The sequence below is a fragment of the Poromitra crassiceps genome (assembly GCF_964638095.1).
Source record: "Poromitra crassiceps genome assembly, chromosome: 2".
Lineage (NCBI taxonomy): Eukaryota > Metazoa > Chordata > Actinopteri > Beryciformes > Melamphaidae > Poromitra > Poromitra crassiceps.
Window position 1 is genome coordinate 98805666 of NC_139624.1, and position 24637 is coordinate 98830302.

The 24637-nt window shown below is 43.5% G+C and overlaps 1 protein-coding gene across 1 annotated transcript in view; it reads left to right on the top strand.

Annotated features, from left to right (window-relative positions):
• The window catches only part of LOC310795836 (cadherin-7-like), a gene marked incomplete at both ends in the record, with an annotated part of 154902 nt that extends 131309 nt beyond the window's left edge, over nucleotides 1-23593 (top strand). Inside the window, 3 exons of the mRNA XM_083657923.1 lie at nucleotides 3379-3496; nucleotides 11571-11819; nucleotides 23079-23593. Coding sequence (XP_083514049.1) covers nucleotides 3379-3496; nucleotides 11571-11819; nucleotides 23079-23593 — 882 coding nt within the window. The remainder of the gene's footprint in view (nucleotides 1-3378; nucleotides 3497-11570; nucleotides 11820-23078) is intronic.
• Nucleotides 23594-24637: the final 1044 nt, after the last annotated feature.

The following is a 24637-nucleotide window of genomic DNA, read 5'->3' on the forward strand; positions in this document are numbered from 1 at the left end:
AAGACATTTTGAGGACGCGTCTTGGGCTTTGGGGGAAAGATTATCGACATTTTTCACCATTTTGTGACATTTTATAGACCAAACAAACAACCGACAGATTAATGGATCATGAAAATAATCATTAGTTGCAGCCCTACTTGATTTGGACTAGGTCATATCACTGTGTACAGGAACATTGTTCTTCACAGAGACATCAGAATACGTGAGATGATTGGCAGGGTTCCTACATGCTTTCCATTTAAAAATTACATGTTTTCCGGGCAGTTTTTGACTCAATTAGATTTTTGGTGAGTATTTGATATGATGCATGCTGACAGCGGCTGGGTATTAAGAGCATCCCCCTATCTGAATGTTATTCTTCACATCAATATAAACTGTGGACTCAAACTGGGTCTACAACAACATACTGTATAAGCTAGAATTATATAATGTATCCAACCTGACCCACAACATTTTCCTTTTTTTTTTTTTTCAAATGTACAAACTAGTCAAGACCTGGAAATGATCAAATTCATTTTTAATACTTTTCCAGGCTTTCCAGACCTGCGTAGGAACCCTGCGCTGGGTTCTTAAGTGTTGGGACTGTGAGTCTGTGATGCTGTATTAGAAATGTGGGATGATGTATCTCTTTTAAATAGATGAAAAATGTTTGACAATGTTGATCGTGCATGGCAAGATATGAAAATAGGATTTATCTCTGGAAGACAAGAGCAGCGGATCCTTGAAATTTGTACATCAGTTGTGCTTTGCATTAACTAAAAAGGTCAGGGGTTTTCAAAGCCTGACACTAGGGGCCTCCCCTTGGCCAGAGCCTGACCCCCCCCCCCCCAGTTTACCAGCTTAGTTTCACTCAATACCTAGATGCCTATGGGATCTTGATTGTGTTATTTGATCCCAGAGACACCCAATAATTGAGCCAAGATAGCCTGATATTGCTGTTTGACATCAAACACATCAAATACATAAAAAGGTCTGTCTAAAAAGTATTTTTTCACTTTCATTCATTGAGCCTCCCCTGAAACTGTTTGGAGCCCCCCTGGGGAGGCCCGCCTCCCACTTTGAAAACCTCTGGGTTAGGTATTTCTCTTGGGTATTGGAAAGTTAAGAATAAAAATAATGAATCTAAGTTAAATTAAAGTTGCAATACCAATCTACCATGTGTGTCACTGCTGCTCCAAAGCCACTAATAGACACCTCCATCATTTGATATACTTTTGATTTGACTTGTAGGCGTGTGTAAACTAAAAATAAATAAATAAAATAAATTTAAAAAAATCTGTGATTCATAGGACTCCTCAGTCTTACTTGCGACAGCCGCCGCTCTGCTGGCGGCTGTTAATGTCTTTCATTGAGAATTTATGTCTACATCCATGCCTCTCTCCTCCTGTCCTCCTACTCACCCCATTAGAGAATTTCCCCACCCAACATTCCCCGGAACGCCCTGCATCACAGCCACACTAATGAAAGGCATTATAACATTACAAAGTGTTTGATTTAAGGATGATTTACAGTCCTCTCCCCGACAGCGAGGAATGGAAACCTTTCTAGAGATAGGCTTAGAATCCATCTATATTCAAAGGACATCAAAGGTTTCAAATTGTGTATAAGAATCATCGCTGTCCGCGAGGAAACATCTCTATCAAATGTGAAATTTCCATCACAGCAGAAAAGGCATGTGAGTTATTACTGTATGATCTGAGAATAAATGGCAGCTTTCATGATATGATAATGCTGCATACATGTTTAGGTGCTCAGTTGTTGCTCTGCGGCTGATCCGAAGCTGTCGGAAACATCACTTCTGTCTGCGTAACAGACAGATAACCTTTGCATGGATGAGTTCTGCTCCCCACGTAAATCCCACTTCTGTTGGAATACTAAACAGGAAGGAAATAATAGCCCAAACTTTATGATTAGTTTTGTTGATGAAACAGCAACACTTTTAATGTTGTAAAGAAACTAGTAAAATATTCATGAAATTTCAACTCTGCCAGTTTTAATAATTGGCAAGACGTCGTTTGCCACCTACACCGACTTCTACAGTAATACCTGACAGCTTGCAACCAGCAGCATTTAATCACAGCTGACAACTGACATCCGTGTCTCAGCACTGATGGATCATTGGCTTTTTTTTTTCTTTTATGTATTTATTTTACGTTTGTTTTTCTCTTGATGTTAGAGGCAGACCTGTTTAGGGAAATGTGATCATTTAGTGTGAATTGCTTTTAAGAATCTGTTGAATCCAGTTCATTGCCTACAAAGGATTCTGACGGCTTGATGTAAATGTATAAGGACATCGCTGCAGTAACACCTGCTTTGATGGCTGTCGTCGTGGCGACCATTTGTCACCCATATGGCATGTTTGTGTGTCATATCAGTGGGTCCTCACTGACACGTTTTATTTCTTTTCTGTGTTGCACTGCCGATCATGAGATACCACATTTTTCGCATAAATATGAATTAGGTTTCTATGCTGGTGCCTGGTGGATGGAAATAAATTGGTTTATTTGGTAATGTGATGCCCCGTATTTCCTTACAGTTGTCAACATTGCTATACAATAAAGAGAATAGGGTTCTGCTCTGTAGTCTTGGGTTCAGAGGCAAAATAAAGTGGGCTAAGCAAATAGCATTCACTTTAACTCACAAATATGGATGCTTGTCTCACATTGCCTCAAGCAAGCTATGAGCAGTTCTTATCCTCATGTCATTTTCATACTTTGAGTAATGAGGTAGGAATGCCTGGCTGCATAGCCTATGCATTGATTTTGAATAGCATCGTCTTAACAGCATATTCAGTGGGATGACCTGAGTCCATATTGATTTATTATATATATATATTTATGTATTAATACAATGTTGAATGTTCTAGCTAAATGTGTCCTGGCCTATAGGCACTGAGACTGAGAGAATATGACAACAGGACAATGATTTGCTTCACAGTGAAAGCACTTCCCTCTGCCTCTTTAAGTGCTGCATGGGAAACCAAATCTCATCCCTAAAAGGCCACCAAGCTCTTTGCCAAATAAGCACTTACTTCAAGTGATAAGTGATGTAAAACCATAGCCAACATTATAAAACAAATCTTTTCTATAAATCAGAATCAAGTTGATTTCCTCCATTTTACTCACACCGCTGCTCGGCCTATTATGGGAGATTTATGCTAGCATGTAAATAAATCCACGCCACAGTGAAAGTGATGCATTCATATAATGGTTGATGGCCACGCATTCTTCATATGGATTCCCTGAGAGATGCACGAGAGATGCACACATTAAACAATTTACAGCTTGAATCAACACCAATGAGGTGGGATAAAAAAAAAAACATGGCGATTGCAAGGCGACCAATCTTGAGTGTGTCTTTATGTCCTGCTGCCCTCAGGTGATCCAGACCATCAGTGCAGTGGATAAAGACGAACCTCTGAGCGGTCATCGCTTCTATTTCTCTCTGACCGCTCCCGTCGCTGGCAACCTCAACTTCACACTGCGAGATAACAAAGGTAATGCTCTTCTTCTGTGAACACCTCTTCATCCCAGTCATAAAAAGATGAGGTGAGAATATGAGTTTCCACTCACCTGGCTGCAGTGCTCACTATGGCGTATGCCTGCTCTGCAAAGATTACCTGTGGCTGACTGTGACTGGAGCTGAAAGATATTGACAAAACTTCGAATTGCAATTATTTGACACAATATTGCAATTGTGATTTAAACAGCGATTCACATCATCATGTTTTTCTTGTCACAATTGTCTTAGAACTTAAAAAAGTGAATTGAGCAAAGTGATTATGTAGGCAAAAAAATATATGTCAATGTGCAGGATTTACTGAGTTTGAGTATGATGAAAGCTCTACAATACCTTGCTTGGAAATCCATTCTGGAAATGTCAGAAATTAGATCCCCCAAACCCCCCCCCCCCCCCCCCCCCAGTAGAAGTACAGTCTGTTTTCAGTCAAAGTCACACAGGCCATCAGTCAGTCATCAATTTCCCCCGACTATAATCCTTGATGCCTCAAGCCTGTTACATGCTGTTTTCTCCATCAAATGTACCATTCCCTTGAAAACCATTGGCCTTTGGAATCTCTAAAAGGTGCTGGTATACGTCTTCTGATTTGAGCCCAGCAGCAATGACACTGGCCACAGCTCACTCCAGCTCTCCCTATCTGCCATGTACATGTATCTGGACACAATCTACTCGGCAATCTGACTCAGAAAAACAGAGAAAGTGATGTGGTGATGCCCCCCAGTTATCCAAAAGAAACCATGGGCTCTATTCTCCCCCTGGCCTTAGGCACTAAACTGGCGTTAAACACAAAAAAAAACACGCTTTGCGCCTGCCTGTGACTCGGTTTGTGACTCGCTTTACGCTGAAGAGGCGTGGCGCAGTGCCAGAATAGGCCAGAATGGGTGTTTCGGCCTTAAATACCAGCCTAAAGCGATCTTCCAAAAGGGCGTTAATTTTGCGTTAACGCTTTTCAAAAGCAGGCCTTATTCAGTGCGCCTGGGATATAGCCAGTAACCTAGGCCTAGCTACTGCAAAAGTTAACTGTTGAAAATTCGATGTCTGGTTTTGGTTGTCACGAGTAGCCTACAGCTTAAGTCCCTCTCGCCATCAAGCAGACAGTGACGGAAGCATGTTTCTTTATGTGCGCCAAGGGGGAAATGACGGACTAAATTGGTGGGAAATGCGCTACTGCATGCGTAATTACGCAGCGGAGATGCAGGAGAGAGAGCCCGAAAAGGGATAAGCATACGTCCATATAACAGCATGAAAGCTGAAAAACATTTATGGCACACATAGACACCGTTCCCATTATTTGAGCCGCGGCAGCATTAATTGCACACTAGGTCTAATAACTGTTTGTGTGTTTGTTTTGGTTGAGTTTGAGTATGTGACAACGGCGGACGAGTTGATCTCGGTCCACGTCTCAAGCCGGTTGGGTCGGGTCGGATTCGATTTTTTAGGACCGTTGAGAAAGGACGACAGCACTCCAAGTTGAATACTTTTATTGCCACACAGACGTTTGTGCAGCAGCCCTTCTTCAGCGTGTGGTGCGGGAGAGGTGTTTAGGCTATGATCTGTGATGCACTGAGATTCTGTTATTTCCATCAGTCTTTTGTGTTGCTGCCTTCGGCTTTGGTGAAATAAAATCGATCTCCTTCCTCAGCCTTAAAGCAGCTACGAGCAAGATTTTCGATTGTTATTAAACAGTATAATTACAATATTGATGCATCACATCTTACCTATAATAGTAGCTGAGACCAAAGCCGTGTGAATCGGAGATTGCTCTTTTTTTTTTTTTTTTTTTTTTTGTTAAATATTTTTTTCACAATTTTTTATCCCATTTTTATCCCCCTTAGTGCTAATTTACTTTTAGAGATTGCTCTCGATGATTATAGAGTCTGTGTCTGTCTAACCTCGCGTCACCAGGGAGCTCTCTCTCTCTATCTGCCTACCGGCAGACCGGATAAACCCGGAAGTGAAACCCGGAAGTGAAACGCAGCTGCCTGCCTTCCGCTGTTTCGCTCTGCCTAGCAACAAACCATAAACAAGGAGAACGCCATGCAGGGGCTTGCTACTCTCGCGAACATCTCTCGTTATAGTCTAACAGGTTTTTTGGAAGTTATTTTGTGGTTATGGCCGAAGTGGCTGCTGCAAATCGTTTCATTTCACTTCCTGATCTGCCCTGGCCACAGACAGACTAACACTGGCCGATTCACTCGGGGTTCAAGCGAGACTACTCTGCGTTGGTCTCGTCTACTATTACAGGTAAGATGTGATGCATCAATATTAAATTTAGACTGTTTAATAACAATCGAAAATCTTGCTCGTAGCTGCTTTAACATGACGGTTTTTAATTGTTTTGAGAGAGAAAAAGTCAGCTGCTCGGGAACCCCTTGTAGTTGTGTGTAACGTCGGCTCCACTAGGCCGAAGGCGGGGGTTTAGTGAAGCCGCGGTCTTGCCTGGTGAGTGGCGGCTGGGGTCTGGGGTGGTGGCTTCCCTTCTCCCCGTAGCGTAACCCCCGTCCCCCGTGCAGCGCAAGCCGGGGTGGTGGCTTCCCTTCTGCCCGTAGGCTAAATAACAACAAATTGATATCCATTCTCCTGGCCGATGGTCTCATTGCCCATGTAGGTCATATAGAGGCAACAGGATTTCCTAACCAGTTTAAAAGTTCCGTGTATGGATTTAATTTTAACGTTATAGCCTACTTGGGCTATGGGCTATGGGCGGAGGGCAGGTGTGCGGTCGCAATGACGACCAGCCGGGGCTGTAATGTAAATATGTGACATGAGTCACATGATTTTACATGTAGATGGGTCAAAGTAATATTTCCGATGTATCTTGCCCATTCTATGGCCAGGCGAGTTGTAATATATTGTCATGTCATGGTGTTTTGGGGTCATTAATAAACGAGATTGATTCTGTTATTTTTCTATAATTTTCTGGGGTAGTGCTATTTTACATTGAAGTCAACGAGGAAAGGCTTGTGGTTTCACCCTAAAAGGGGGCAGAGCCTAATTGCGATCTGATGTATCTGGCAGGAAAAATTAGGGAATGCGTGTGACCACGCCCACTAATAGCGCCGCACTGCGCAAATTTAAGGCCATTGGGAGAATAGAGCCCCATATCTGCGATGACAACGCAATGTTCCCTATTTTGTAATTGTCCATTAATGCCATAATGATTGGTACACTCAGTGGGTGGGTGAACACAATCAGCTTCCCCTATAGAGAAACAACATGCGATGCAAGATGTATGAGAGTTGTGCCTGACTAGTCATCTATTGCTTCAATGAATCCCTGCTGCTTTTAATACCTCGTCCAGTGTTCATGATCTCTGAAGTGATGACCTGCGATGAGGCATGTTCTGTTTGCACATTCTTTTGCAAACATGTTACATTTAAGCAGTATATGAGGTCATGAGGATGTGCCACCGTAACTTGGCTGGAAAACTGTTTAGTTGCGGGTGGTTTCAGAATGTTTGCTGCCTTAAAGGATAAGTTCATATCAAAATGAAAATTCACTCATTACTCAGCCCCATGCTGGTGGAAGGTCAGATGAAGTTTTTCAGTCCACAAAACATTTGTGGAGTTTTCCAGGGAAACAGAGTTACTGCATTCTCCTAAACCAGGGGTGCCCACACTTTTTCAGCTTGGGAGCTACTTTTAAAATGACCAAGTCAAAGTGATCTACCAAACATATTTATTTATATATATATACACCGAGTATACAGTGGAAAACAGTGGAACAGTGGAAAAACAGTGGAAACAGTGGAAAAACAGTGGGATTTTTTTTTTTTTTTTTTTCTTCCCCTCAATGCCATGCGATCGACCACACTACCTTCGCGATCGACCGGTCGATCGCGATCGACGTATTGGGCACCCCTGTCCTAAACAGTTGTGGATGGGGACCAACTTCTTTCAAACGCAAAAAAAAACTAAAAACATACATCTGACTTAATCCAAGTCGCCAGAAGCCCCGAGATGCCAAGTTGACTTGGGGGCCCTTTACACGAGGACAGTTTCTGGAAGAAACGACACAATAGCGTTTCCTTCACACCTTTTCCTTCACACCTTCTCCCTGTTTACATGAGCGCTGTTGAATTTTTAAAACGCCGTAATGTACATGCCAGGTCGCTAGGTGGCAGTGTGATCACCTTATTCTTTGCCCATACAAGGACGCTTCTGCATGACGTAATTTCGTAATCGTCTTTCCGGTTTTAAACGCGGAAGTAGAGTACGCTTTCCGCAGTCATTTAGACTTGCCAAAAAGCTTTTTTCAAGCTAAAAAAAATCCCAAACTGTTTTAAAGTTTTAATATTTGTCGAGTGAGAATGTAACATATATGTGACCAGTTTATCAGAATAACGCCTATTGGAAATCTTTAACGAGCAGCGAGGACCGGGAGCGCTGAGTGTGCTATCTGTCAAACCCTACTGTAGGCTACTGGCAGTGAGAAAACACTGTCGACGTGCTTTTGTAACTAACGTTAAATGCCGACCGGGTACAGCCATCGGCTCCTCGCAGCAGTAACCTTCTGAACATGTAACTGAAGTTGGCCGCAGTGTAGCTTAATTCTGAATGTTGGCAAACTTCATTCATACTGACGTTTTATTTGGTTGCCAACTCGCACACGGCTATGGCATAATCGCGTGTGTCGCGTGTGCAGGCACGTCAGAGTTTCTGAAATGTGCCGTTCCAAAGCGATTACATGGAGCGCTCAGCGGGAAGCGTATCAAACAATTCCACTCTGGAGGGTGGTTTAAAAATGTGTCGTTTCCTAAGCGCGAATTTGCCGTCGCCGTCTAAAAGGGAGGCACTAACGATAAAATAATTCCCCGTCACCATAGGAAACCGTCCTCGTGTAAAGTGCCCCTTGGAAACACGTATTTTCAAGTCAACTTGGCATCTCGGGGCTGGAGACTTGGATTGTGCTAGACAAGCAATATGGAACTTTTTTTTTTTTCTCTCTTTTTTTTTTTTTTTGGTGGGGGTGGTGGGTCACTATTCACTTCAATTGTTTAGGAGAATGCTGTAAGTCTCCCAGGAATGTCTTTTTTTTTTTTTTTTTCCCCCGATTTTTTATCCCATTTTATCCCCCATTAGTGCTCATTTGATTTCTCAATCCTGGTTGCTACTCCATCCTCTGCCGATCTGGGGAGAGCCGAGACTGGCTCCATGCTTCCTCCGAGACATGGGCAGTCAGTCAGCCGCTTCTTTTCACCTGACAGAGGAAGCTTCACCGGTAGGACATAGCACGTGGGAGGATCACGCTATTCCAACCAGTTCCCCTCCCTCTGAACAGGCGCCCTTAACGACCAGAGGGGGAACCACACTAGCAACCAGGATATTGCATGTTTTTGTGAAGGGGGTTCCTATATGAAGGAAACCCCCGGGAGGCACGGGGAGAACATTCAAACTCCACACAGAAAGGCCCTTTTGCCGACCCCACCTGGGCGGTGGGCACTCGAGGACATGCGGACGGGCACGCATTCCTTCAGCGTTCACCTCGTCCCCAGGTGGGAATCGAACCCACGACCTTCGAGCTGTGAGGCGATAGTGCTTACCACTGCACCACCGTACCCCCCCCTCCCAGGAATGTCTTGTGTCCACAAATGTCTTGTGGACTAAAAAACTTCCCCCGACCTTCCGCCGTCATGGGTGAGTAGATAATGACTGAATTTTCATTTTTGGGTTAACTGTTCCTTTAATACTTGTTTGAGAACTCTGTGAAACACTCTGATAGTAACCAGGTTTCAGATAACAGCAGAATTTAGTCAAACAGACTGAAGTTCTCATGTAGACCATGTGCTGTAAACCTGTTTAGCTGTGATACCGTAGATAGACTCTTGCATTGTTTTCTGCACTTTACATTCTGCACTTGATGTGTCTAGTTTAATATACACCTTGTATATTTTATCTGCTGTGAGTTTGTGTTTTACTGCGTTCAATACCTTCAACCGTTAAAGCAAAATAAGTCATGGCCACATGTTTCACATTTTGGACAAAAGTGCACTTATTCAGCATAGCTGTTGATTTAAGCAGATTTTTACCCTCTGTGAAACAGTTGAACCATGACGTCTGTGTATTTTTCTTTATTGCTGAGAAATGTTCCAGAAATTGCTAATGTGGTGATCACAAGAGAACCCATACATTCATTTATCTCCTGATTCTCAGAACAAAGAGCAATCCGACTATCATTTAAAAAAAGGCAAAAGCTACATTCCAATTGAGACTAATCAATTTGAAAGTATAGTTCAACCCATTGATGTACTTGACTGTCATAAAATGACTTTTAGCTGGTGTAATAGCACATTGTTCGACTCTGACTGCCTCTCCCTCTGTCTCTCTCTTTGTGTCTCTCCCTCTCCCCCTCTATGTCTGTCTCTCCGCTCTCCCTTCTCTCTCTCTCTCTCTCTCTCTCTCTCTCTCTCTCTCTCTCTCTCTCTCTCTCTCTCTCTCTCTCTCTCTCTCTCTCTCTCTCTCTCTCTCTCTCTCTCTCTCTCTCTCTCATATTTCATAATAAGATTTTGTCATCAAACTAAAGCTGTTATTAGCCAACAGGTGGTCAAGACCAGGGAACGATACCACAGTGTGTGATATAATGAATGTGTTAATGATACCATCTGTTAACGTTCCTGCTTTTCATACTGTAAATTCACTTTCAACTGCACAACAAAAGCACAGCAGTCATTACAGAATAGAAATGAATCAACCTGCAGTTCTTATAAAATTAATCCAGTTTATTGTTCATTAATTTGAAGGCAATCAACTTGGACTGTGAATGAAGTCTAAGGATTTTTTTGTCTTGTGCAGAACGTTTTATTATTATTATAAAGTGTCCAATGTAACATAAAAGAACAAAATTACAAAAACCCCACACATCTACAAAATCATACATACATACATAGTAACATACATACATACGTTTACATACATACATACATACATTCATTCATTCATTCATTCAAACAAGCACAAACATATTCTCCCCTCCCCACAGGACCCCCTAACCCACAAAGTAGGGATGTATGATATATCGGCCACCATATCGGTATCGGCAGATGTTTATTTTATTAAATTTGTTTGCTTGAGCACCAGCTTATTACCAGCCTTCTGTTTCAATAAATGTGTCCCATCTTTCAAGATATTTTTTACATCATTATGCTGTGCAATAAGCTACTGTATATCCTTCCAAAATAAACTAACGTTTAATAAACCTTCTCGTGCAGAACTTTGCTAGCCTGGTAAAACCATCCTGATCACGTGAAATGAGACTGGACTTCAACCATCCCCAGTGATTTCCTGAAATTACAATGTAATTTGGGCCAATCGAGGAGCTGCGATGTAATTGTCAATGTAACCGGCCCTTTTAACGGCACGTAAAAGCTTCAAAACTCATAAAAGCGGTCCTCATGTGTGAAGATTATCCTGCTGAACACAGGTTCACGTTTGAATAAGCTTGCGTTAACCACAGACCTGATTTAAAGCATTGCGCCAAAAACCCATAGGCGGAAACAGTGAAGAATCCGGAAGTGTTAGCATCCATGTTTTCCTGACTCATTCCTGCGGTACTCTATGTGCAGTTATTGCAGAAATAGACGCAATGACACCAATTAAACAAGAGGATGCACCAGCAGAGTTTCTCAGCAGAAACGGTGTTTTCAACGTTCTTCTGAGTGGATTTGGATTGGATTGGATTTGGCGACGCTGATTGGCTGAAGGAGTTGTCTGTCAAGGCAAGTACTCCCACCCACTGAAATCGATGTGAGCGGCTGGAAGTCCAGACTGATACGATATGATCCTGTACGTCCTGTAGAGTGAAACACAATCTGAGATCGCATTCTCAGGATGGTTTTTTACCAGGCTATTACAAAGGACCACAATGGAAACAAGCCCTCGGGCTTTATTGTGTTTAATTCCTTTTGATCAATATTGTTTCTTGTATTTCTCTTGCACAATCATGTATTTATTGAATCAATAAAGATGTCAATCAATCAAAAAAAAACAGGCTAGAACTTTGCCACTTCGTTCTTCCTGTTCTGACCTATCGTACACTTCAACCATATTTTCCAGACAACACGGCGTCCATATTGACGAAGCGAGGTGGCTTCCGGAGACGGGAGCAGCCCATGTACTGGCTGCCTGTGTTGATCGTGGACAGTGGCAGCCCGGCGCTCAGCAGCACCAACACGCTGCCGGTGCGTGTGTGTGACTGCGACGCGGACGGCGCGGCCCTGGCCTGCGGAGCCGTGGCCTACACAGCCACCGGCCTGAGCACCGGAGCCCTGCTCGCCATCCTGGGCTGCATCCTCACACTGCTGGGTAAGATCTGCCATGACCTCAGTGTCAGGCCACAATGAGTGCTTATAGAACAGTGATGTAGTGCAAGTTGTGGAGGTTGGTGCAGTTAGACGGCATTTTGGTCTTTTATTGAACGTTGGATGACAGTTGATGTCACTTTGTTTGATTGCATAATTGTATAGAAATTAATTATTACATTGGTTGTCTATGCCCTTAAAGTCCCTGGAAACCAAAATCCACAAAAACTTCTAACTATTAAATTTAGGGTCTTATGTGAGTAATTGTGTGGCTCAGAAAAGAGAGAGAATTACTTTCAACCCTAACCCCAAAAATCGACACTTTTCTACAAGGTCTGGATTTCCATTTCCTCATTGAAGAGAGCGGAGCGCGCGGTGCTAAAATGCATGATCTTATCACATCATAAGATGTAATCGAATCGAGCAGTCTCCTCCGAGAGAGAGAGAGAGAGAGGAAAAGACCTGCTGCAGACGGGACATGCCCACACAGTCCGCGGGAGAAAATACACTCTAAAATCTAATTGATTCTCATTACTTTTGCCATGACTGTCAAACCTAAATTTATATACTTTGCGACGTTCATCATCGTTCAAATTTGGCTGGTGGCTTATTAACATAGGTTCCTGTGATGTGATGAACTCAAAATGCTAAATAAAAAATAAAAAAAAATCTGGTTTCCAGGGACTTTAACTTAAAATTATTCAAATATGGCATTTTCTTTCTGTTTTTCTTGAGCGTGGTCAATTGAAAGATATTGAAGATCGGCATAGAATGTGAGCTGAGAGCCGCTTCAATATAAACATACGGGCATCAGCCTTTAAAATCTTTTAAAAACATTTGTTTAATCTTAGTACATTGACTGGGGGTATAGTAAACTATGGACCCCACCATCATATTTCAATGGCAACTAGCTAAGCTAACTCTACAGTTCAGATTTGAGTCCAAGTTGTGTGGATGTAATACCAAGAAAGTTTCAGTATTCAGAACTTCTTCCGTCTTATCTTTGTTGTTATCTATTCCTCAGGCAGCTGAATGTGTGAGTGGAGATCCACTAAAATAGAAGTGTATCCTCAGGTTTTCTTGATTCAGGTGTGGTACAGGTCGAGTCTGAGGAGAAATATCACTCCTCTCATACTGTATCTCTTCTTTGGTGAATACATTCATGTGACCTGGGTCAGCCAGCTAGGAATCTAGCCTAATGTGTAGAAGTGAAATCCTACTGAAATCCTGCTGTCATAGTACAGAAAAACACAAGTATTTCTACTCAACTATTGTAATTAAGTACAATTGGTAGCTATTTTTGATTCTAAACTTGAAAGAAAGACCCCACTTTTTTTATACTTGCTATTTTGAGGAAAACAGAGTACAAAATGTGATCAGAAAATGCAATATTTTTTGCTTTTTTCTTTAATCTTTTTTTGGGGGGATTTCGCCTTTATTTGCTATAGGACAGTAGGCAGACAGGAAAAGGTGGGGAGAGAGATAGGGGGTGACATGCGGCAAAGGACCGCGGGTAGGATTCAAACCTGAATTAGACAACTTTAACAGAAACTAATTAGAGCAAGCAAAATACTGACCACCATAGGCGACTGACTCTCTTGGCTTAAAGCTTAAAGCCCCAATCTGTAATTGCAGCATGGTGCTCCTTAATGAAACAATGTCAGACAGCTACTGGCTTTGTTTATTAACTGATTCATGCAATTGAAGACATTTTTGTATGTAGGCCTATGTGGGCACATCAAACATTTATTTGCCCCCAATTCATTTCTGAAGCACAGGAAAGTGAGATCCTTACTGTATCCTTACTTTAGAAATACTCTAATGAATGAATGACAGATGAAGCCAATGCGCTGCCAAAGTTCTTCGAATGGCCACTTGAGGCTGGCTCCAAAAGGGAGTCAATTCCCATTCAGCCCCAGGTTAAAATGCCTGACTTTACAGCAGAAATGAAAATCTTTACAGCCTACACCTTTCATAACAACAGTACGGCGTTAATTGTTATACAGCTCACCCGTTTAGAGTAAAATAGACAATAAAAAGGAGGCGTGATTGACAGGTCGTCTGTCCACTGATCGCACAGCTAGCCGATCACGGACCAATAGCAGGCAGCACTGCGGTTCTGTGGGAATTTCCTGGTCTCGCACGAGGTGCGCGAGAACCAAGATGGCAGCAGCCAAAATGCCAAACTCGAGCATGGATGAGGCTTCGAAATGGGAGCCCAAAAACCAATGGGTGATGTCACATTAGCTATGTCCATATTTTTATACGGTCTATTATTTTTGACATATCCATCCTTTTATATGCTGCGTTCAATTGGGCTCGTGTTTACCGTGAATATGGCATAAATCTACTTGAACGGCCCCCTCATGTGGTGTTCACGACTTAGTATGTGAAAATCTTCTGAAAGCTTCAAGGCTCACGACTTGTGCGATGAATGACGTGTCTTGTGACGTTTTCACAAAATGGCAGACATTGATGGAAAGTAAATATATTGACATTTTAGCTGTATAGAGCTTTTCATAGTCACATTATAATATGTCTGAGGAACATGTTGATATTCTCAACAGTCTCATCTTGTTTCCTCTGTCATTATGCCTTTTCATTTCCTGCATTAATATAGTTAGCCACTCGCTAGCTAGTGAATGCTTGCTTAAATACCAAGCATATCGTGTGCACAACTTCCGGTCTCGTATTCACTGTAAACACGAGGCGAATTAAAGGCAGCAAATACTTTATGCAAACAATGCAATGTTTTTAAACAGCATCGTTTGAATTTCGGTGACAGTCAGCCACTCGTGCATTTGGAAACACTAGACTACACACACACACACACACACACACACACACACACACACACAGTCATAATGTCGATTTTCATTGAGAGAAAACAATGCCTGCAGGCAGTGTGAGACGGTGATGAGATTTTAGATTGAGATGATTTCCCCTAGGGGCCTAAGATGATGGCTTCCCCCCTTTTCAGCTAATTTATCCAGTTGATTAATTCTATTTTTTTGTGATGGTCATAGAAAACAAAGATTATGAGCTACTATATTTCAAGGACACAGGCTTTAATTACATTTGCTCTTTGTTTCCTTGTATTATATTTTGTGTTAAGCTGTTAGTAAAGATACTTAATTGATTGCATTTATCTAGCGCTTTTGTAAGTACATGTACTCACTGCACTTCACATGTATCGGGGGTACGTAGCACCGCATGTACTGCATGTACTGCAGCCAGTTTGCACCAGAACGCTCACCACACATCAGCTATCAGGGTGGAGAGTTGAGGACTGAAAGTGCAAATTAGATAACGAGGGATGATTAGGTGGCCAAGATGGAAGGTAGGCCTGTGTGGGAGTTTAGCGGGGGCACCGGGGTTACACCCCTACTCTAGCTAAGAGTGCCAATGGGATCTTTAATGACCACAGAGAGTCAGGACCTCGGTTTAACGTCTCATCTGAAGTACGGTGCTCACTCACAGGATGAAGTCCCTGTCTCTGCCCTGGGGCATCAGGGAGATTATTCATGAGACCAGAGGGAAGAGCACCTCCTACTGGAACTCCAACACCACTTCCAGCACCAAACGGTTTCCCATCCAAGGACTGATCATAGCCAGACCTACTTAGCTCCCCCCCTTAAGCCAGCGATGTAATGCAGGAGCCATGGCACTGGCTATACTTAAATGACAATTAACGTAAAGATGAGGCAGCACCCAACCATCACAAACAGTCTGCATTATTGTTCGTAAAACCCACAGACAAAGCAGTACCCCGTCAGGGGCAGAGCAATAGTTTCATGCATTGGTGATTTTGAAAGTTGAGAAGGATCTAAATAGTATAATATACAATAACCGAAATGAGTTTTTTGATGGGGTCAAACTTTGCTTCTTATTCCAGCCCCCTTGAAGTTTGCCTTCCTTTTATTGTGACACAGAATACTTTTGGTGATAAATGAAAACTTCAAAAGAGCAACAGGGGGAAAAATGTGGCTGCACAACCTTGAACCAAAGCTGGCTCTGTTCTGACGGCATGGCCTCAGGCCACGGGCCTAGAACTAATGGCCTCCAGTTTAATATACCTCCAAGCCACCTTGTGTGTGTGTGTGTGTGTGTGTGTGTGTGTGTGTGTGTGTGTGTGTGTGTGTGTGTGTGTGTGTGTCTGTGTGTGTGTGTCTGTGTGTGTGCGTGTGTGTGTCTGTGTGTGTGTGTGTGTGTGTGTGTGTGTGTGTGTGTGTGTGTGTGTGTCTGTGTGCGTGTCCCTAGCTGTCCCCATCAGTCTGTTTTGCTCAATTGGACCAGCCTCTCTCCCCTTCCTTCCTGTTCTGTGTCCCAGAGCTTTTCTCATATCCTGTCTGTGCATATCCTCTCCCTCCCCAGCAGCCCCTCCCTTATCCTGTGCATATTGGGGCGGCTTTAGCTCAGGAGGTAGAGCGGGTCGGCCAATGACGCAAGGGTTGGCGGCTCGATCCCCGCTCCCTCCCAGCTGCTGTCGTTGTGTCCTTGGGCAAGACACTTAACCCTCCTTGCCTCGTATGATTGGTATGAATGTAGACATGAATGATGGTGGTCGGAGAGGCCGTTGAGCGCCAACCACCGGTACGAATGGTGTGAACGAATAATGATCCTGTGAGCACTTGGAAAGGCGCTATATAAATCCAATCATTATTATTATTATTATTATTATTATTATATCCTCTCCCTCCCCAGCAGCCCCTCCCTCATCCTGTGCATATCCTCTCCCTCCCCAGCAGCCCCTCCCCTATCCTGTGCATATCCTCTCCCTCCCCAGCAGCCCCTCCCCTTGCCCTCGTATGAACAGCCTATGCACAGCCGTTTGGCCCGATCCTTCCTTGATGGTCTTCCATCAAAACCTCTTTCAATCTGTAGGTAGCAATTGTGGCTGTGATTGCGTGTGATTGTATTGTTTTGGATGAAAGAAGAGTCAGAATATGACATGCGTTGTGTCTCACCACTGGCAGTCTCAGGACTCCTCTAGACTGAAATCTTCTCTCTCTCTCTCTCTCTCTGTCTCTCTCTCTGTCTCTCCTCTCTATCTCATCATCTATCAGGTGAGAGGAACAGACACGTCGTTTGGCAGCATAGTTATCTGTCGTCATCACTGAGTCTATGTATACAGTATATGCATATTGTTGTCCTCCTTGTGGTATTATTCATCAGTTGTGCCCAAGAAATTCCCCCGTATTATATTCACTTGTCCACCAGTTTTCCACCCGCCTTCTGTCCCAACTGCCAGCCTTTTATCCACGCAGTGTGTTTGCAGCCAAGGCAGTGTACGCACATTTACTAAGCTAAGTGCTCATTAATCATAGATTGATATTTTTAGATGTAATTGAACTCCTTGATTATTTGTTATTTAAGATATTTTTTAATGATACATGTCACTTTTGGATGGTACAGCCAAACTACTGTGACAAATCATTACGGGCCCGGCGCCACGAGGGGGCGGCAGGGGGCTTTGCACCCTCAGTTCAATTTTCTGCCCCCTCACTTAAAAAAAAAGAAAAAAAATCGTTTATTTTTTTATAGTTCATCTATAAAGGCCAGTTAGGCAATGTTTGTACCTGACATGTTTCGGCTGCTGTTTCTGCAGTCTTCATCAAATTTGATCAGTTTAAGTTGATGTAGGCTACCCCCTATAAACATAGCTCTGTTGTTTCAGAATTGGCAGGGAAGCGCTATTTGCTGTGCTTTGGTTGTCACAAGGTGTCAGAGATGTAGCTATTTATTAAATTTGAACCTCACTGCATGTTGTAGTGATCATGACGTGATTAAAACACACACACACACACACACACACACACACACAGAAATCAGCTGCACCCAAGCACACAGCATGCCATGAGCAGAAAGATGGAGACAACGCATCTGATCACTTTATTTCTTTAATTTAATGAACCTGGCACTGACTGGCTATTATTTTGTTTAGTTTTTTGTCGATTTTTGCAGCAATTGTTTATTCTATGACTTTTCATATAGACATATATGTTCAGAGTGCTCCAGACAGGTCCCGCATTTCACGTTATGCAAAGCTCAGCTCTATTAATGCCTTAATCTGCTGCTGTGAAATAAATGTTTTATTTGATTTTGAATAGTAGTCTTTCTTGTGTTGTTATTGTGCTTTTCAGAGGTTATTATGGTTAAAAAGTCCATAAATAGGCGTAGCGGGTATATAACCTATGTTTTACGATATAAAAATATCATATAAAAATAAAAAAAATCAGCCCCCTCCCCAGTTATAACCGCCCCCTAAGTCATTTCATCCTGGCGCCGGCCCTGAATCATTATCTTGTTACGAGCACTTTTTATTCTACTACTTTTTATTTCCTACTACAGGTCAGGGATGGCTCATATCTCCAGAAGAGGGCCAATTAGGGCATTATGTAGCACTGCAAAGCTCCAGACTACTGCCTCCCACACTCATTCTGTACTCATGGTTTGTATTTGTCTGTCTGTGTCGATGTGTTTTAACATCTGCTCTATACATTTGTTTGGCTGTAAACGCAAATTGTTTTTCAAATGGACTGTCCACACATTGTCATTTCTAAGTGACCAGATTGTATGTGTGTGTCATGTGCAAGTCAATTAACTCATTAAGTGCCATAGACGACCTAACTCGTCTTACATAATCCAGCGCTTAAGTGCCAAGGACGGACTAACTCGTCTTACATAAAGATTTTTTTTTTTTGACAGTGGGACATCAATCAACCCCTTTTACATCTTCGAGATAACTATTTGGAGCAAGAGCATGTGTGTAATCTATTTTACCGACCACTAAGTGGCGACAGAGACCGAGAGAAGTCACAGCCACGGGACCCAAAAGCCACAAAAGCAGCCGCCTCCCAAGCCCGGACACACACACACAGAACGGACAGAGATCCCTTCCCCCCAGAGCCGCGCAGCAACGCGCGAACACACACACACACACACACACACACACACACACACACACACACACACACACCGCGGAAGCAAGCCATTCAAGGAAATGGCGACGCGATTTTACAGTAATCCATTTCAGACTCGTCTTGCCCGACAGGCAAGCAGGCAGGCAGGCACGCAGACAGACAGGCAGGCAGCACAACGCGCTTCTGACACGCCCGCTGAAGCCAGGAGGAAGGAGGAGAAGACACACGGAGGGAGGAGTTTGAATGAGAGGGGTGTTTCCTGTTGTTATGGAGGAAATTACTGTTCAAAACTATTGTTTAGAATGTCTGACGGTCTTACTGATGCCAAAAATGAATGGTTAAAGTGACTGTTTCACAAAAAGCCATTTATCTCTGAATAAATTTCCAGACGCTGAAACCATGCTGTACTCAACGGCTAATATCTACATAACTACTAACTCTGCAAACTAACTCTTTTAGACAGAGAAAGCACACATTCTATTAGTTATTTTTAGATGATTGATGTTCATGAATTCTTAACAGAAAAGAATCCTCGGCTGTTCTAAAATGAGCCAGAATCGTCAAAAACACCCCTGGCACAACTTACCTACAGGAATGAAAACATGGCTGGCATTCAATGTGTTAAGAATAAATTATTATTCATAATGACTGGCAAGAGGCAAAAGGCCGCTTGATGGGGAAAGGGAGAAAAAACGAAGTCATCTTTGATCCCCTCTGGGCCAATCAGTAGCAACTAGCAAGTAAACAAAAGTTACACCATCTCCAGTCAGGGCAATTAAAAAATGGCAGCGTAGACTCATGATGAGCATCATTCCCTGAGGTTTCGTCATCGTACGATCAGTGGCATCTAGGGGACCCTGGCGTGCCAAGACAGCCGCGACCTGCTTGGCCAAGCTGTGCCCCGCGCTGACAGGCAGGGCAGCAGGGCTGAGGGATGCCGCTAGGTTATAGGGTAGGTTAGGCTAGATTCCTTGGTTGCTAAGGTTAGTGCCTTCCTGTTCTGTTCTCTCTCATCTCTCTTCTCCCTTTCCTCTCTCTGCTCTCTCTTCTGTTGCTATGCTTGTTTTTTTTTAACAAGTTGTTCAATTCCGTTTATTGATTGTGCTTAGCTAGACACATTCTCTGTAAAGTCCCCTGAGACATGCTTGTGAATTAGGGGTATACAAATAAACTTGACTTGACTTGGCATCTGAGATATTGTGCGTGACGGACAGATGGACCGGGGCTGAGCCATTAGTCCCTCTCCCGATTTCATTGGAGGTGACAAATGTCGCTTTTCCATCGTATGGTACCGGCTCAACTCGACTCGACTCTACTCGCCTTTTTTGGTTTCCCATTGGGCAAGTACCAGGTAGCATATTACCTGGTACCTGGTACTTTTTGGTTTGTTGGTTTGGTGTAGGAATTTAAGCATGGGAGAATCATTATATCGTGTACGGTGACCTCTTTTTCCCAAGTGAAATCTATGAAAACAGCACCGATTGAAAAAGTCTTGGAGGATGTGCATTCATTTGAACCTGTCTCTGAGCTGAGGTGATACCAAAAGGTGATGTGAAAATACTGATTGGTCAGAGAGAATCATCATCATTGTTGCACGACACCTCGTCTGGTTGTCTGATGGAGGATTTCCAAACGGTTTTGTTCAGCAGTCTTTTGTCTTGCTGCCTTCAGCCTCCTCTTTGCAATGTCAGCGACGGAGGAGAGTGCTATCTGTCATGTTGTTGAGGAATAGTGAAACCTCATCATTTGTCCAGGTGTCAGTACTAATTTCTTGCTGGCTCTGCGCCATGTTGTTCTCTGCTTTTCTTGTCGCAACGTGTGACATCAATTACGTGTAGGAGTGACAAAAATACAAAATACACTTGAAATCCGTCCGAGTGGTCAGACCAAGTTGCTTTTTCAGAGATCCACTTAATTTAATTGCATTTCAAATCATTTACATATGTGGTCTAAATCTCATCTGACAATATCAAATGATGTGTTTGTTTTGTGCTGTTCAGCCTCAAGAAAAAATATCTGACTCATAATGGATATGCAAAAAAATAATCTTATTTGAACATAGCATTTGCCTCTGTACCCGTTTTATTGTATACGCATTGGGGAGTTGCTGTAGCATCAGTCACACATCTGTTTTCCAGCTCTCTTATCAGTTGCACTGCAATACAGAGACAAGAGGTGGAGGTGTTGTGCGTAACAAGACTAGTGGATAATCAGTCCCGGGTTCAACAGAACCACACAAGGGAGGCTATGCAAGCTGAGAAAAATTACTGTAATGAGAAAGTTCATTACAATGATGCATGCTGGTAAGGAAAGGGCAGCGCAGAAAACTCACCTTGTTCATCATTGATTGCGCTTGATGGATCATTTAAACAATTCAATTATAGCAAAAGCTAGGATAGTGCTGAATGGATCTCCTTCTATCCTGTTTTATATTTACTGGACATCAACAGTGTAAATGTGTTATGAGCTGCAGCAGCGCTACTGCATCATGGTTATTATGTACAGTATTTCCTAAACTGTCGGGTTCAGAGATAATTTCTTAAAGCCAGTTGGTACAGTACCTGATACAGATGGACTATTTGTATGCTCGGCCATCCACCTGCACACCCTAGTAGGCTGTGATTGGATGTTGGCACACCCTAGTAGGCTGTGATTGGATGTTGGCACACCCTAGTAGGATGTGATTGGATGTTGGCACACCCTAGTAGGATGTGATAGGATGTTGGCCAGCTTCCAGTGTGTGACGCATTGTGCCTGCCTTCTAGGCATGAAACCCCAAAGAGCTTTGCTGGAAAGCGCTGAGAATATTCTATTTCAATGTGCCACTTTGTAATTCACTTTGGAAAAGCCCGACTGAATGGAACAGAATTTGAAATGAGTTGAGCTTCTCTAATCAGAGGACACTATCTTCCGTGGAAATATTCGGCATTCTGTCTCAAAGCACACAAAATTGTCGTAAATATGGGTGTCCGGGTAGTGCAGTGGTAGATTCCCTGCCTACCAACACACGGGTCGCAGGTTTGTGTTACCTCCGGCTTGCTCGGTCGTCCATACAGGTCGGTCGAGGGCCCTGGTCGGGGGGAAGTGAAACTCCTCGCACATGTATCAGAGGAAGCATGACATGTGCTAGTCTACAACTGTCCCCGGATCGGCAGAGGGGGCGGAGCAACGAGCCGGACAGCAGGGGAAATTAGCAAAGTACATTTGGGAGGGGGGGGGGGGGGGGGGGGGGGGGGGGAATCCAGAAAACAAACTTGATCAATTTTGTGGTTGTTGTGAAAAGGCTATTAGTATAGGGACTGTACGACTGGAGGGACCAGTCCAATACTTTACAGAGAAACTGTTGACTTGTAATACTCCCAGTATTACTACAGTAGAGTAGCACCAGTCACAAATATCCAACAGAGGGTTAGCCATTCATCAGGCTTTCCTGCAGACTTTCATGTGACACTGTCTCGCTTCCACCTCCTCCAATTTGCTGCCTTATTAGGGCGTGTGAAGTGCTGTTTGGCTTTGGTTCCTGCATGGGCCTCTCTCCCTCCAGCCCGCAGTAGCTACGCCGCGAAGGGAAAGAAATATGGGCCCACGGAACGATATTTCACTGACACCAGCGTGACATTGATGGATAGAGGATCATTAGACATTTGCCAGTTTGCTTGGGCGTAGAGTTATTTTCAGCAATAATGTATGGGAGAGGGAACAGGGTTGGAGGAGGGGTTCTGCTAAGATCTCAGAGGGCCACAGACTCCAGTTTGGTGGAGTTTTCTATAGGACTTGAAGCATGATGCAAATGGAGGTGGTGGAAACCATGGAGGGCGTTATACTACAACTAGGGTCCAAAACCCTAGGCTTGCCCGCTGCTCGCCGCACACAGCTCGGCTGCTGCGTGGCCTCGCCTGCTCTATTGGCATGCGCAGCGCACAATTGCTCAACTTCGCATCACTGATGACATCACTGTCACTGATGATGTCACAATTACTATGACATCACTGATCATGTCATAGGCATTGTCATAGGCATCTATGACATCATCACGGTGATTTTGGTCAATGATGTCACTGACGACATCACTGATGATGCAATAGACATTGCGACGCCATTAGTGGGACAAACATTTAAACAGACAAATATTGCCCACTTGCTCCCTTTTACATAATAAAGGATTCTACGTTTACATTGCAAGCAGATTCTTTGCTTTGATTTATGGAGGGTTTGACATTATGGTCAACTTTGGGTTATACTGTACATTCTATTTTGTATCCAAAAGCACTACATGCCTACCTGCAAAGAAAGTACTTTCAGTCCAAACTGACCCGGACTTCTCTCCCTTCTCTCTGCAGTGATGGTTCTGCTAATTGTGACGATGCGTCGGAGGAAGAAGGAGCCTCTGATCCTGGAGGAGGAGAGGGACATCCGAGAGAACATTGTCCGCTACGACGACGAGGGCGGGGGAGAGGAGGACACGGAGGCCTTTGACATGGTCACCCTGCGCAACCTCAATGTCATCAGAGACCCCAAGGTCCGGCGAGACGTCACCCCGGATACGCCCACCTTCTTCCCTTACCCGACAGCCTCTCGCCCAGGCTACAAATCCCTGCCGGACAACGTGGTGTTCCGAGAGTTTATTTGGGACCGGCTAAAAGACGCCGACGTGGATCCATCGGCTCCCCCGTACGACTCCCTGCAGACATACGCTTTTGAAGGCAGTGGCTCAGTAGCAGAGTCGCTCAGCTCGCTGGAGTCGCTAAGTACAGAGTCAGAGCACAACTATGACTACCTCAGCAACTGGGGACCACGCTTCAAAAAGCTGGCCGACCTGTACGGCAACAGCGACGGCACCAGTGTCTTCTCATAGCCCCTAAATGTCTCTTAACATTTCTTGGACTTAAAAACTAAAAAAATTGACAAGAGTAATTTATTGTGGACAGAGAAAAATGTATTTGTCTGCCGTAGTGCAGTGGGGGAAAGATGCAGTGATGACAAAAGTGAGCTTGGAAAAAGAAACACGCTTTGACTTGAAAGGTTTTGGTTTGTTTACCTCCATTGTATGGATTTTCAGAAGCGTGATGGTGAGTTTTGACAGAGACTACTTCAAAAGCAGCTTGACTACGGAGGAAACCTTGTGCGCAAAAGACATTAAGGGGTTTCGGATTCGGGCTGACGGGCTCAGGTCCAGCCATTGACTGCAGATGGCATACATGTCGGAGTGTTTTTATCGGGAGGCACATGTCGGAGTGTTTTTATGGTGAGGCACCTGTCCTTTCATTCCAGCGATGGCCACGAGCCCAGCACTCTTGCTTTGATGCATTCCTTTGCCATCTTTGTGCTAAAAAGAAAAGAAAAGAAAAAAAACACACATAAAAGTTGATCCTGAAGTGCTCTGTCCCCGGTGGCTAATCAGTAGTCACTTGACTATTCATTTGAAGTTTGACAACAGTTTCTATGTTTTTTGGGGCAGGGGGATGAGGCAGGGGTGGGTGTTTTTCATAGAAGAGCCATATTATTTATGGACTCAGTCATACCTCTCAACACTATTATGAAAAGTGCAACTGTATACATAAACACATAGTTGAGTTGACGTGCTACAAAAGTGATGTGAAGACATAAGGTGTGAAAACAAAGAAAATAAAGATTTTTTTGTTTTGTTAGTTTGATGAGTGAGAGAGGAAAACGTAAAATCTCTTCTATTCTCCTCCTAACAATACATTTTGCAGATGTTGCAATGTGGTGTTTGTTTGAGTCTGTTTTTCTTCAGCCTTTCTATTGCCAAGTCCAATGTATGATTTCTGAGGTGTAAAATGTGAAGGATTCAGCTGTTCCGCTGGAAACATCTCCCTCAGAAAGCTTTGCTGAAGGATCAGTCCTTGTTGTGCTTGATTGCAAGATTCACGCAGCCTAG